This window comes from Rhinolophus ferrumequinum, chromosome 23 (genome assembly GCF_004115265.2).
Source record: "Rhinolophus ferrumequinum isolate MPI-CBG mRhiFer1 chromosome 23, mRhiFer1_v1.p, whole genome shotgun sequence".
Lineage (NCBI taxonomy): Eukaryota > Metazoa > Chordata > Mammalia > Chiroptera > Rhinolophidae > Rhinolophus > Rhinolophus ferrumequinum.
In genome coordinates, this window is record NC_046306.1 from 20,398,154 (window position 1) to 20,413,540 (window position 15,387).

The 15,387-nt window shown below is 47.5% G+C and overlaps 1 protein-coding gene and 1 pseudogene across 1 annotated transcript in view; one reads left to right on the forward strand and one right to left on the reverse strand.

Moving 5' to 3' along the window:
• Window positions 1-225: 225 nt before the first annotated feature.
• The window catches only part of ACSS2 (acyl-CoA synthetase short chain family member 2), a 46,717-nt gene continuing 31,555 nt past the window's right edge, over window positions 226-15,387 (reverse strand). Inside the window, exons 7-18 of the mRNA XM_033094894.1 lie at window positions 15,215-15,329; window positions 7,649-7,786; window positions 6,496-6,666; window positions 6,081-6,214; window positions 5,753-5,885; window positions 5,616-5,672; window positions 5,339-5,419; window positions 4,080-4,188; window positions 2,402-2,470; window positions 1,888-2,064; window positions 1,229-1,303; window positions 226-1,090 (exon numbers count right to left, since the gene is read on the reverse strand). Coding sequence (XP_032950785.1) covers window positions 963-1,090; window positions 1,229-1,303; window positions 1,888-2,064; window positions 2,402-2,470; window positions 4,080-4,188; window positions 5,339-5,419; window positions 5,616-5,672; window positions 5,753-5,885; window positions 6,081-6,214; window positions 6,496-6,666; window positions 7,649-7,786; window positions 15,215-15,329 — 1,387 coding nt within the window. The 3' untranslated portion in view covers window positions 226-962. The remainder of the gene's footprint in view (window positions 1,091-1,228; window positions 1,304-1,887; window positions 2,065-2,401; window positions 2,471-4,079; window positions 4,189-5,338; window positions 5,420-5,615; window positions 5,673-5,752; window positions 5,886-6,080; window positions 6,215-6,495; window positions 6,667-7,648; window positions 7,787-15,214; window positions 15,330-15,387) is intronic.
• LOC117016231 (chromobox protein homolog 3-like) lies at window positions 7,840-11,839 on the forward strand (annotated as a pseudogene).

The window sequence follows — 15,387 nt, forward strand, 5'->3', positions numbered from 1 at the left end:
AGAGGGTGCCTGGCAGGAGCTCAGGAGGGAAGGCTTCAGTAAACTGGCTTCAGTTGCTTTCCTGCTTAGCTCAGGAGCTTGTCAGAGAGCCTATGAGTGAAGCCCTGCCTCCAGAAGTTTTGGAGGAGGATACTGGCGTATTCCTGATGAAAACCACTCTCCTTCCCATCCCCACACAAATTAGAGCAGCTAGCAAGATACCGAAGAAAACAAGTCACCGCCTTCTTGAGGTCATAGACTTTATTCCTACAACCACAGGGCTTGAACACACCAGGGCAAGAAAAGAGCGTTTCATCTGAGTGTCTCTCACGGACAGGACTCTGTTCAGAGGAGGGTGGGAACAGAGGACAAGGAACACGAGTTCCTCTGGCCCTGGGAACAAGACACATTTACTCCTGCAAAGAAGCAAATGATCTGAAAACCGTCTGGAAACAGCCGGCCTGCACATCCCCTGGAGCAAATTGGCAGACAAGTTCTGCCATCTGGCACAAAAGACCCAGAACAGAAGCAGCAAATGTTTATAAAAATAATAATCATTTGTTCCAGGACTCACAAACAGGCATTTCTAAGGGCAAGTGCATGCCCAAGATAAGTACTGGTGCTTCCTGAGAGTTGACAAAGGATTACAGAGCTGCCTCCCTGCTTCAGTCTAGGTCTTTGCTTGCCCTCTGAACACTTAACTTGGGTTGGGGGCTTGACCTTCGGGTCCCTGTTCTGGGCTCCAAGGGCTCTTTGCAGGCACAGCAACCTGAGGCCGACCTGGGTCCTGTCCCATCTGCCTGGCAGTCACAGGAAGTTGCCTCCACCCAGGGGCAAAGCTGGTCCTGGGTTCCAGACAGCTGGTTGCGGGAGGTGGTGTGGGTCATCCCTGGCCCTCAGCACTCCTAGATGGGGGCAGGGTGGGTGGGCAAAACTTTGGAAAGCCAAGCAGGGGGGATAGTGCGTAAAGGGCAGAGTCTAATTCACTGGATGGTCATGCAGCGGTGGCTGAAGAGCTGGCTGATGACGGATGGGTCAGCCACAGTAGATGTGTCCCCCAGGTCGTGGTCATTCTGAGCGATCTTCCGAAGCACCCGCCTCATGATTTTCCCTGGGGACCATAGGCTTCTGGTTACCTGGTGACAGCACTGACCCAAGCCAGCCCTGCCAAAGGCTTCCATCCACACACACTCTGCCACCACTGGGCCCGGCCAATCCCAATCCCAATGCCTTGAGCCTCTGAACATACCTGAGCGGGTTTTAGGCAAGCCAGGTGCATTCTGGATGTAATCCGGTGTGGCAATGGGGCCAATCTTTTCTCTAACTGTAACCAACAAATCATTAAACATTTCTTCAGTGCCCTTAGCCACGGCTCTCCAAAACTGATAGAGATGACTTTGTTCCCTACCTACTTCCTCTTCAAGGCTTTGCCACAGAGCCATCTCAGGCTCACTGCCTGTCTGCCTCTTTCTAACAGTTGTCTCTTTACTAGCTCATTTATCTTGTCCATCTTCATGAACTCAGGCTCTAGAATCAGCATGCTAGAGTTGAAATCCCACTTTACTAACAGTGTGGCCTTGGGCAAGTCATTTAACTTCTTTTAGCCTCGATTTCTTCATCTTTTAGAATGAGGGTAACGATGGGATCTATTTCATGGGGTGATTATGTGCATTTAAAGCACTTAACCCAGTGGTAGCACAGAGAAAATTCTATCCATGCCCAGCCATTATTATCCTAGTGAAGAGGCTAGTGGAGTCTGGGTGGGAAGAGGGCTATCAGTCCCTAAGGCCCCCTGGGGTCTGTTTGTGGTTTGGGGTGCAGCTTGCTCCTGCTCCTCCCCCCAAATCTGCTGTGGTCACTGGGCCATCAGGACAAACCCTGCAGTCCTTGCCCGGGGAGGCTCCTCACTCTGCTTCTTGAGCTCCTCGATGAGGGTCGGGCTGAAGGCGTAGCCATCGCACAGGGTGACGAAGCAGTAGAGGCACTCGCCCTTCACAGGATGAGGGTGACTAACCACAGCCGCCTCGGCAACGGCCTGATGCTCCACTAGTGCTGATTCCACCTCAGCCGTGCTCAGCAGGTGCCCTTGTCAAGGGGAAGGAAGTGCCATGAACGAGAGCCCAGCCTCTACCCCAGCCCCTGCTCCATCTGTGCCCAAGGGCAGTCCTGGTCTGGAAAACTCAGAAAGGCCCTTCATTCATTCCTCACAGGACAGGACATGCTTCAGTCACTGTGCCTTCCCGGTTCCCCTCCTCCAGGCACATTGCAGTGTTTAGCGTACTCCAAAACCTGGCCCAGAACTGAATGCCTCCGTCCAAACGTGATCTGGCCAAAGGACGTCCTGGCTCTCTCGGAAGGCTTTCGCTGGGAGTTGCTGGAAGAGCAGGGCTAATGAGAAGGGGAAATGGTCCCTGTCTCTCACCAGATACATTCAGCATGTCATCAATCCTGCCAGTGATCCAGTAATAGCCATCCTGGTCCCGCCGGCAGCCTGGGAAGAGCAGAAATGTACAACGTAATGAATACCCCACAGCGGATATGTGATCCACGTTACCAAACTGCCACACCCACTGCCAGAGCTTGCTAATGAGTCTTCCTGCTTCTACACTTGCCCACTATGGTGGCCAGGCTCCAAAATGGCCACATTGCTGTCCACCTCCTGGTACTCACATCCCTGTGTGGTCCTCTTACTGTACTAGGGTTAGTCTGTGTGATCAGCGTAACTTGACAAAAGCGATGTGCTGTTATTTCTGAGATTAGATTAGAGAAGACACTGTGGCTTCTGTCTTAGTTGCATTTGGTTACGTTCTCTCAGATTGTTTGCTCTGGGGGAAGCCAGCCACATGTCCTGAGGCCCTACAGAGAGGCCCAAGTGATGGGGAAGTGGGGGTTCCTGCCAACAGCCACAGGAGAGAGCTTGGGAGTGGGTGCCCCAAACCTTCCGATGACTGCAGCCTCGACCAACAGCTTCACTGTAACCCACAAAAGACTCTGCACGAGCACTACCAGCTAAGCCGCTCTGTGTTCCTCCTGATCTTCTAACATTGTATGAGACAATAGCTGTTGTTTTAAGCAGCCAAGTTTAGAGGTAATTTGCTCCCCAACAATAGGCAACTCATACACCCACCTACAGTCTATTCTCCATAAAGTAGGCAAAATTATTTTCTAAACAGTAAATGAGTTCTCATCATTTCTCTGCTCAAAACCCCTGCAAGTCTCCCACTGTACATTGGATAAAATCCTCACTCCTCACCATGGCCCACGAGGCCCTATATTATCTACCTCTCTAACTTCATATAACATTCTCCCCTTCGCTCACTGCACTGGCCACACACGCTTCAGTCTGTTCCTCAGACATTGAAGGCATGCACACAATCTCTGCACACAACATTCACACTTCCTCCAGATTTTCCCATGCCTGGCTCCTCACCCTTCAGGTCTGTGGTCAAATGTCACTTCAGCGAGCCCTTCTCTTGCCATCCTCTATGTGGCCGCCCCCGTGGACAATCTATACTCCATTACTCTGTTGAGAGTACTTGTTCTTCATAGCACTTACCACTGTCTGCGATAAGCTTACTTACTTGTTTGCTGAGTTTACTGTCTGTCTGCCCTTACTAGACGGTCAGCCCCATGAGGGCAGAGACCTTGCCACCTTATTCATGGCAACATCCCCTGTGCTTAGATTAGTGCCTGGATGTAGTAGGTGCTCAATAAATACTTGTGGGTGAATGGAATGGTGGATGGGCACATGGGCGAACAGCCTCCAGACATGGGGACACATGTGACATTGGAATACACACTGCCATATGCCCCATCCCTTTCAACACAGGAACAATGGAAACAAGAACCTCTTTCCTCATACATCAAATCTCAGAATGCACCATGCTGAGACCCTTCCTGCAGCATTCATTCCTGCTCTTACAGTCTCTAGCTCTGCCTGAATGTTAGACACTGACACATAGGATCTCTCTCTCTCTCTCTCTCTCTCTCTCTCTCTCTCTCTCTCTCCCCCCCTCTCCACCCTTAGCCAACTCTTCCTGAAAACAGAAGGGGAAGGTACATGTCTTACAGGAGATGGGGAGGGAATAGCCAAAGCTCACCATCTCCTGTCACGAAGTACCCAGGGAACTTCTTAAAGTAGGTGGTCTCAAAGCGTTCGTGATTCCCATACACGGTACGCATGATCCCTGGCCAGGGCTGCTTGAACACCTGGGGAGTGAGGAAAACACCGTGGTCACATCTGTTCCACCGTCTCACTGGAAGACAATCACAGCTTTGCCAAACCTGAGGAGAAATGGCCTGGATGCCATTCTGAGAAGAAGGACAAAGTACAGGCTTTGGAGTAGGACAATCCAGGCTTGGAATCCCTCCCAACTGTGCCACTTACTAGCTGTGTGACCTCAGGTAAATAACGTTACCTCTCTGAGCTTCAAGAGCCTCATCTGTAAATTATAAAAAATAATCTCTACCCCCCAAAGTTATTGTGAGGATTAAATTGATAGCATATAGAAGCTGCCCAGCACCGTGTTGTTAGAGACAGTCATTTAGTAAATTTGAGTCTTCTTTTGGGTAATCTCTCAGGAAAGCAGGTCCAGTTTGATGCAAATGAAAACAGTCATATAAAATGTGGGGCCCATATCTGAGTAACTATTGCCCGAATCCACAACACACTGTGGCGGCAGATTGATAGGATGGTGGAATTCTAGGCCAAGAGTCAGAAGGCCTGGATTCAAGTCCTGCCCTTGTTACTAAGTTGCTCTTAGTAAAAGCGAAGTGGGGTGGGGGCTGGGGGCTGATGATCTCCCTACAAGTACTAAACACGACAACTAAAAACAATCACAACAAGAGCTAACATTTATCAAGCACTAACTGTTAGGTTCTGTGCTAAGGCCTTCACCTGGATTATCTAATTTAATCAATCCAGCAACCACAGAAGACAAAGGTATTATTATAACCCTATTTTTCAAATGAGAAAATTTAGGTTCAGAGGGGTTAGGTAACTTATCTGAAGTCACAGAAGAGACAGAGCCAGGATTTGAATCCTGGAGCCTATATGATTTCCCACTGTTATGGGGTCTCCTTTCCCACTACAATGTTTGTCATTGTACACCCCCAAAAGGCAACATCAGGGATCTTTGAGCAGAGCCTTTAAGATCCTCGTGGGCCAAAAAGCAGAGAGGCAGGCAAAGTTCCCAGAAGGATTCCCTCCAGGGTCTCTGCAGAGGATAAACCCTCAACCATGGAACTTCAGCCGCAAGCAGCTACTAGGAGAGATGAGGTTCTAAACTCTGAAGCAGAGTAGGCTTTGGCGGACCATTTCCCCCCACTCCTCAAAGACCCCCAAGGGCCAGAGCCTCACCAGATAACCTTCAGCTTCACCTTCCAGCTCTTCCCCAGACTCATTCAGGATTGCAGGAGCTACACCAAAGAACGGGAAGGTCTAGAAACGAACAGGAGACAGGATTAAAGGAAAGGAATGAGGCAACTCTGACTCAACTCTCTACCTCTCCCAAGGAGACGCAGAGCCCCAAATTCCTCCCACATCTCAGTCCAGTCCCCCGACCCTCTACCTAGGTCAAATGCCCCAAGACTCTACTCCTGCCTAGACCAGGACTAGCCACGGGAGCCTCACTCACAGCAGAACCAGGCTTCATGGGGATGGCACCAGGGAGGGGAGTCAGCATATGGCCACCCTGTGGAAGTCAAAGATCAGGGTTTGAATCAGTCTTCCCACACTGTCCCTAAGCCCCAGCCTTCTGAACCCCTTACTCACCGTCTCTGTCTGCCAGAAGGTGTCCACGATGGGGCAGCGCTGGGCACCCACCACCCGGTGGTACCACAGCCAGGCCTCGGGGTTGATGGGTTCACCCACTGTTCCTAGCACCTTTAAGGATGCCCGGCTATGCCTTGGGCAGGGGAGTGGGGAGAGAGGAAGGCTCTGAGTACCCCTGGGAACCAGGAAGACATGCGCAGACCCTTCTCCTGCCCTCTTCCTTATTCCAGGCCAGGGAGTTGGAACAGGGGAATGGAACAGACTGCACAAAGGCCAGAACCCAGCTCTGAGGGACACCCATGGGGCAGCAGCTTGGGAGGGGTCTCACTTGGTGACGGGCTCATCTCCAAACTTCATGAGCAGGCGGATAGCTGTGGGTGCTGTGTAGAACTTGGTCACCTTGTACTTGTCCACGATGCTCCACAGGCGGCTCACATCCGGGTATGTGGGGATCCCCTCAAACTGACCCCGTGAAGGCTGGTCATTCCCGCTCCTTCCCAATAGTCCCTCCATTCCCCTGCCTTATCCTTAGGCTCAGTATTTTGCCCTTTCTGACAGACCCGTGCCTTTGCTCCCTTACCAGACGAGCCAAGAGAACTTCCCAGTCAGGATACACCCCCCCCTCAGAGCTGTGTAAGTCCTACTGCCTCTAGACCAAGTGGCCTTGGGAGGCAGTCACCCAGGACCATCTTGTCCACCCCCTAAGTAGACTAGGTAGCCATGGATCCCAGCTCCCTTCTCACCAAAACACTGGTGGCGCCGTTGGCCAGTGGCCCATAGGTGACATAGGAATGGCCAGTGATCCAGCCAATGTCTGCTGTGCACCAGAACACGTCCTCCGCGTGGAAGTCAAATACATACTTGAAGGTTGTGGCCACATAGAGCATGTAGCCCCCCACTGTGTGTACCACACCCTGGGGGAAGAACAGGGCATCAGGCTGGGGCCTTGGGCTCACCCCCACTGACTCCCCATGTAGGCTGGGCAGAGCTAGAGAAAGATCCTCCTCAGGGATTTTGGCCCTGCCAGCACCCCTTTCACAGCACCCATCTCTCCTCCACCCCCTTTTCTCCATGTGCCCCTCTCACACCCCACACACATGTCTAGGCGCCTAGTCCATCATTCATACCACACACTACGATGGTATTTCTGAGCCCCCCACATCACTCTCACATTAGTACATTCTCACTCTCACTCTAGTACATTCACATCTAATTGTGTCTCTTGTGTATTTGTGCACAAACTCTCAGTTACACATTGGCAGAGTGAGAGTGAGGAAATAAAGACGATCTTCTTGCTTATCCATTGATATCCCATCCCTAGGAAAGAGAGACCAAAACTGTGTTTCTAAAGGCCCACTGAGGGCTATTCCAAAGCATGTGGAGAGAAGAATTTAGGGTGGGGTGAGTGGAAGGCAGAAGGACACCTCTTTCAAGTCAATGGAAGTCAAGAGTTTTCTTAAGGATTTCTTGCTCCCACAGTGCCCTAGGGACTACATGTTAAAATAAAGTGTGGCATGTTAAAGGAACTGAACTCTCCGAGCTGTAGTCTGGGAGCCCAACAGCAATCCCTGTGCCCACCCTGCCATTGAGTTGACAGGATAGCTCTCCTTCCACCAAACCCTGTGGGCATGGGCAAGAAACATCAACATAAGCCACATGCACTGACCCTTTTCTGGGCAACATGAAAGCCCCTGCCTGAATTGTCACCCTGGGCCTCACAATTTAGTGATTGAGGATGTATGTTTTAATTTGATTCAGAAAAGGTAACGTGACATTTTTGAAACTCAGTGTTGTAGAGTAAAATTCGTATTATTATATGCTTCCTGAGAAACTCTCTTCTCACCCCTCCATAGTACACACACACACACACACACACACACACACACACACACTTGCCTTGGGTTTGCCTGTGGAGCCGCTGGTGTACAGGATGAAGAGCGGGTCCTCAGCGTCACACCACTCAGGCTCACACTCATCCCCTGCCTCCTGCATGAGTTCGTGCCACCACAAGTCAACCCCCTCGTTCCAGGGGATCTGCAGCGGGAGGAAGACAGGAATGGACAGGGAAGAACTGTGAACAGCTCAAGATGCAGACAGGAGACACGCCTACCTCTCTCGTGGAAGGGCCAGGGTGGGACTGGCAGGTCGGGGTGCTGGAGGGAGGGAGGGCCTTGAGAGGGTGGAATGGGGCAGAGAAAACAGGAGTAGAATAGCATGCTTCCTGGGCACTCCCAGCACCCTGCTCCAGAGATCCCCCTCGCCTGGCCTCAGGCTGAGGGCCCCTTAGTTGATCCCTTCTCATCCTTCAATTCTTAGTTTAAATGTCGCCTTGGAAAGGCTTTCCCTGAACAGTGCCTGGTAGAGTCCTAGCGCCCTCATCACCCCTGCTGTCATTCTTGATCAGAGCACCTTCTTTCTTTCCCACACAGAACGTATTTCCAGTGATTTTATTCAGTTCTGTGCTTGATTACTGTCTCCCCAGCTAGATGGTGACCTCTCTGAGTGCAGTGGCAGGTCTTTCTTATTTCCCCCTATATCCCCAACACCTAGCAAGATGCCTGGCACTCAAAAGGCACTCAGTAAATTTTTGTTGGATGAATGAATATGCACACACAGGCCTGCATACACACATATGTACTTATGGGACTAGTGGCTCATCAGCAGGATGGCAAACACCACACAATTCAGAAATGCAAAATTAGTCAGAGCCTGCAGGTGAGGCAGGCATCTGGCTCTGTTAGTAGTGAAAGAAATCAACAGATCTTGGTCCAAGCACTTTTTCCTGCATGTCCAGACCTCATCCACATCTGGAGGTTCCTGCCCTAGCTCTGCTCCTGCCTTTACATCACCGGTACCAATGAGTTTTCCATAAAGAAATTTTCTTGAGGTTCCATTCATCAGGAAGCCTTGCTTTAAGTTGGTGGAGAAGGACCAAGGTGGACTTTTTCTCCCAGTGGAGGGATGTTCCCCTATACTGGAGCGCCTTCGGTAACTATTTCTGGATCTGTCATCCAGAAATTTTTCTAAACTCTCCTTGAAACTGTTTTACTATCCTGGTGATATCACTTCTTTGAACAAACAACCAGTCTGTTTCTGAGTCTGCTCTTGGCTGAGTAAAGTGGATTCCCTGAATTTGTCCAAAAATTGCACTGGATTTCAGTCCCACTTCCTAGTTATATATGACCTTGGGCAAATCACTTTACCTCATCACTCCTTTTTAAAACGAGGATAGTCATTCTTGCCCTAATGGTCTCACAGAACTTGGGGAACATCAAAAAGAGAAAGGTATTACCTAGTAAATATCAAGCCTTGAAGGGTGGGAAGACTGATGAAAGTCAGGAAGGACAGAAGTTAGTCCAGTTCCACTGAACTCCTTTGGGAGATAACTTTAAGGGCATGGTGATGGGAACTGTTAGGAGTTTTCTTTAGCTGTCACACAGCCCTTTCATATTCATTAACCTCTTGTATGTACAACAGTCTTGGCTGGCAGGTAGACACGAGAGTGTAAGAGAAACACGCTACGCCTATTGTATGGCTATACGCTAATGTACTGTGTGCCTCTTTGGTTAAAAAAAAAAAATGCCCCTCCCCCTCGGATGTGGCTGGAGCTGAAGGTATGCTGGACCAGAGATGCTACAGACACAGGACCAGAGCACCTCTGAGAAGGTGAATAATAGCTCTTCAGGTTGGCAATAAAAAATGGCCTCCAATAAAACTACACTGTAAAAAATGGGAAAGAGGGCTGGCCTGGTGGCTCAGGCAGTTGGAGCTCCGTTCTCCTAACGCCGAAGGCTGCCGGGTCGATTCCCACATGGGCCAGTGGACTCTCAACCACGAAGCTGATGCTTCCACTCCCGCAAGGGATGGTGGGCTGTGACCCCTGCAACTAACAATGGCAACTGGACCTCGAGCTGAGCTGTGCCCTCCACAACTAAGACTGAAAGGACAACAACTTGACTTGGAAAAAGACCTGGAAGTACACACTGTTCCCCGATAAAGTCCTGTTCCCCTTCCCCAATAAAATCTTAAAGAAAAAAAAAAAGGGAAAGAAACAGAGTAAAAAAGTTGAAGAGGCAGAGCCTGAGGAATTTGTGATGGAAAAAGTACTAGACCACAGCGTAGTGAATGAGAAGGTAGAGTTACTTCCTGAAGCAGAAGGGATTCACAGATGCCGACAATACTTGGGAACCTGATGAAAATTTTGTCCAGAGTTAATTGAAGCATTTTTTCATTCTCAAAAAGCTGGTAAAGAAAAAGATGGTATAAAAAGAAAATCTTTACCTGACAGTGAGTCTGATGATAGCAAATCAAAGAAGAAAAAAGAAAGAGATGCTGATAAACCAAGAGACTTTGTCAGAGTCTTGATCCTGAATGAATAATTGATGCCAAAGACAGTAGTGAAGAATTAATGTTTCTCATGAAATGGAAAGATTCGAATGAGGCAGATTTGGTGCTGGCAAAAGAGGCAAATATGAAGTTCCTTCAAATTGTAATTGCTTTTTATGAAGGGAGGCTAACTTGGCATTCTTGTCCAGAAGAAGCCCAATAATTGTTTGCATTGCTTTTTATATATATGGCATACATTATATGCCAAAAAATGTATACACATGACTTGTATTCATGTTTTGTTATTGGTATATATTGAGTATTACAATTTTAATACAGTTTTTTTCCTTTTTAAAAATGTGTGTACTTTTTTTGGCATCCTCTGTATTTATATATACATATAAAATCTGGGTCTTGGTGCTTTGATTTATTAGGGTGAAGAAATAACCACACTCTAATGAAAATCAAGTTTGATATGTTGGTTTTGAAGTAGCATTGAGAGAATTGTTGGGGTTTCTGTCTTTCTTTTTTTTTTTTTTTTGCATCTATAGCACTGGTTACTTTGACCAAAAGCTTACTGTAGTTGCTTCCTTTATCAGAAAAAGAACATTTGATACTACATTTTTCCTCTGAATTAGAGAATAGCTTTTCTAAATGTTGGGGAAAACCTCTGTCATTACTCAGTCAGAATTTGAGTTTAATTCATCTATGCCTAAGGGTCACTCTAGGCTTTTTGTTTATTTGGGGGCTTTTGGTATGTATACATAGAATACATATGTAAATGGTTTCCTTTCTTTCTTCTTTCCTTCCTTCCTTCCTTCCACATTTACCAAGACAAAAACAGCATTTCACAACCATGGACAAGCCCATGTTTCTGGGACACCATCATTTTCAGCAACCTAAGAAATAAATCGCTTCAAATTAAATAGAAACTTTCTCTGAAGCTTTAACCTTTGAAATTAAATAATTTGTAATTGATTGGGCAATTTAAATATAATGTAAGCAGTTAAAATTGGACTATTTAAAAGCAGCTATATCAGATTCCATATCCATGTCTACAATCATATAAATACAAGTTTATTTGCAAAACCCCATAACAGAGAATTTTTGTCACTACCAACAACTACCCCACCTAAATGAGAAAACTAGGCAAATCCTAGTTTGTTTTATTTAGACAAGCAAAACTTATTTAAAGTTTTCTTCTAATGAACCATTCCTTTACAAGAAGTTAAAATCCTTGTGTATATTGACTAAAAGATCAGGAATCATGGAATGTGTAAGACTTCGTTCATGGAACGAAGATTAGAGATGGTTAGAGACTTGGCAGTTTAGGACCTGCTGGAATAAATGGGTGAATAAACTTCATAATCTAAATTTCTGTAATCTAAACATGACCTGCATGTTTTTTCTTTATCCTAAATCATTCCTTATATGTAAGCTCAATCTCAGTATTTGGATTTCTGGTTCAGCAGAAGCCAGGAAAAACAATAGCTTTGTAGTAATCAGAATGTTATCCAGCTGTATATTGTTTACTTTGTTATAAATACTGATAAATAGTAGTCAATAAATAGTTTTATATTCCTTATTTAAAAAAGCCCATGTACCTGGATAAATTATAAAATGATTCTCCAACCAATCCCCTCTTTCTATACTATCAGCCCCTTACTCTAGAGTATTTCAAGTTTCTGGCCCATAAACATCATAAGGATGACAAGCCCAGGCCAAATGAAGCACCATTAAAAATAAGGACAGAAAGAAAGGAAGTTAGGAAGTTAGGAAGGAAGGAAGGAAGGAAGGAAGGAAGGAAGGAAGGAAGGAAGGAAGAAAGAAAGAAAAAAAGAAAGAAGCTGCCTACAAGCTAGAAAACACAAAAACATACCCTATTTTTAAGTGGAATAGCCATATGGGTCTACACATACCCTGTCACATGAACACTTTTTTTCTTGCCAAATGGTCTACTTTAGATGAGGGCATTAATGTTTTTAAGCAGAAATGTGTCGATATTGCTTTGGGCAAATGGTGCTGGTCTATAGGACTTGTGTGAATTGGCAGAGGAAAGGCACTAGGTACATGTAAGGGCAAGTTACACTGTGGCAAAGAGAGGACTCGTATAAAACTGTTTCCTTTGTGGGTATGTGAGTAAGAAGGGGGCGGTACTTCAGGTGTGGCGATGATAACCAGCACCAGGAAGCAGGGTGAGTTCAATTAGTGCCACAGACATTGGTTGTGAATTAGGTGTGTGCCTATGAGGGCCCAGAGCTTTGAACCAGGAAGAGGTTTGAATGTTCTGAAATATGAATTGAGGAGTTGACCTTTGTCCTTGGCCCAGGATAGCTTCAGGAAGGTCAGATGCCAGGTGTGAGAGGAACATGAGAAAGCTCATACTGGGTGACATGGTTGAGGGCACTTACAACCTGGGCCAGGCCGTCCCGTGAAGATTGCTTAAGGATGAGGGGCTTTGGAGCTCTGCCAAGCTTTCTGCAGCTTTGACTGCAATTCTCAGGTCAACAACCTGGACTTTGTAAGCCCATTGTTATGGTCTTTGGTTTTTTGGTAACTGTTTTTACCGCCGAGAAACAAAAATCCAGGAGCCTGTGACCTGAAGGTCTCTAGATTAAGAATCATAAGGGTTGATTTGTGGGCCAGCCCGGTGGCTCAGGTGGTGGGAGCGCCGTGTTCCTAAGCTGAGGTCACCAATTCGATTCCCACATGGGCCAGTGAGCTTCGCCCTCTACAGCTAAGATTGTCAACAACGGCTCTCCCTGGAGCTGAGCAGTCGGAGGTCAGCATGAGCCGCTGTGGGCTGCTCTGTGTTGCCCTGGGCTACTGTGTACTGCCATGAGTGGCCGGCGGCCAGCATGTGTGGCCAGCAGCCATCGTGAGTGGCCGGCAGCCAGCGAGAACTGCCGCGAGCTGCTGTGAGTGGCCGACCGGCCTCAGCCCGGGGGAGCACAGCGCTCATAATACCAGCATGGGCCAGGGAGCTGTGTCCTACACAACTAGGCTAAGAAACAATGGCTTGAACTGGAGGGGCGGGGGCGGGGGGAGATGGAAGAAGGGGGAAAAAAAGAGTTTATTTGTTTTCTGGTTTCCCTCTTAGAAATGCCAATCTGTCTGCTGTTAAAAGCAATAAAAACTAACATTTACGGAGTAGTTAGTATGTGCCAAACACCTTACATATATTGACAAAACCCCATCAGGTAGGCACAATTATTATTCTTATTTTACAGATGGGGAAACTGAAGCAAGAGGGCTTAAGTAACTTTCCCAAGCTCCAGTAGCAGGTAACAGAGCCAGGATTTGAACACAGGTAATCTGGTTCCTGAGCCTATACTCTAACCACTAAATTTGTTACCACCTTCAAGAGAAAAGTCTTAGGTGCCTGCCTGAGTTTTAAAAGAAAAACAGTATCCTGTGGAATCAGATCTGTCTCCATCATGCTAATGAGAACAAAGAAAAGGGATTATATTCACCATTAGCCTAAGAGGTTAATATTGAGATTTAGAGTGAGACACCCTATGAGGATGGTAAAACTCAGAGGAGTAGTGGGTTTTACGTTTTGATTTCATAAGGAAAGCAATTTCCTTTTAATATTATCATCTCTCCATTACTGATAAGGGAACTGAAACCCAGAATGGAGAGGCGACTTATTCAAGGTCATACAGCTAAAAACGGGGCTCTGGGCTCCTCCGGAACCCAGTCTCTCCTCCATACTAATCTGCTTTGAGTCCCCATTTAGGGATCTCCCTTCTTAGAACTGCCAACAGTATAACTTTTGTCCAATTTAGCACTTAATTATATCAGAGAGTTTATGTGCAATTTGTAAATCCCAAAATAGCATGTATATGTATTTAGGAAACTTCTTCTCTGCTGCCCTATATAAAACTTAGGTTTTCATTTGTAATACGTATCTAGCTCCCCAACTTGATGGTGAATTCCCAAGGTCAAGGTCTGTATCTCCTCTACCTGTTCCTCCTCCTATCTTGCCTGACTCTGCCCCAGCTAAGTGCACAGTAAAAACTTTCTGTTGGGTTACTTGTTCCTCTCTCCCACAAAGGTCATGAGCAGCAAGAGAGAAATGGGGTATCTCCCTGAGATCCATGCTCTATGCCAGTTCAGAGAGGTAGCAACAGGCATTTGGTTTCATAATTCTTCAGAGTGACTTAGATGGCAAAGGACCTAGGGACAGAGAGAAGGGGGTTAGATCTGGCAGCCACCTCATCGGGGCAAACAGGCAAAGAGCAAATGGACACACAGACAAGCACGCAGGAAAGCAGTGCCCAAGACAGTGCAGAGGTGGATACCTGGGGCCAGATGTGCTTGGGTTTCTCTTTCGGCTTACCCTGTTAAGAGCCCACGGAAAGGGTGATGAGCAGGGTCCAAGTATAGGGAAGCAGGAGGGAAGGGTCAGTGTGCCCCAAATCTATAGCTGTTTCCTTTCCCTCAGGTCCCCCTCTCATTGGTCTTCCCAGCCTCTATTTCCTGATCCTGTTCCCTTTAGTCACTCAACATCCCTAATGCTGACTGGGGTCTGCAATCTCCCGGGACTAGACTATAGCCTCTCTAGCCCTAAGGCCACTTAGGGCCCCTCAAGTCACAGAATCTCAGAATCTCTGTCCTTCTGGACCCTGGAGCTTTCATTCTTCGTGTCCTTTAGACCTAGAGGCCACCATTGGGCTTTCCCACCATTTCCACCAAAAATACTGGATCCAAAGCTAACAAGGGCCATATCTTGAGGACCAGCTCCTGGTCCTTCCATGGTGGGACCACACAGGTCACCTGCCCCAAGCCACAGCCCAATAATCAAGATGACTACATTTAGTCACCTAAGTCAGTCTATTTCTAAACCAAGGCCAAGCTCTAAGGGTCGTTTGTGCCTATCAGGATACCCCAACCAGCATGGAAGTCTCCCTCACAATATCTCATGCTAAGTTCCCAAGGTACAAAGGACTCCCTGTATACATTCAAGGTCAAATCCCCCAGCTCCCAGCCAGCCCTGCCGGAGGAAGCATTCCTAGGATTGCTCCCAGATCCTCAGCATTATAATGAGGAAGCAAAGAAGGATATCAGGAATTTCCTGGGCAAAAGAGGGAGCCAACTTGAGCCCAGAGGAGGGCATAGCAGTACCAGACTCACCTGCACATCTGGGCATGGCCTCTTATTCGGTGGGGACTGGCTGCGAGAGTCACCTGTGCCCAGCTCCGACCGCCTCAGGTGCTTGACCACAATGCAGCATCTCACTGGGAAACCCCTGGAGGAAAGAAAAGCCTCAAGTGGTAGGCTGTTGGCTCAAAGAAAATTTGGCAGGA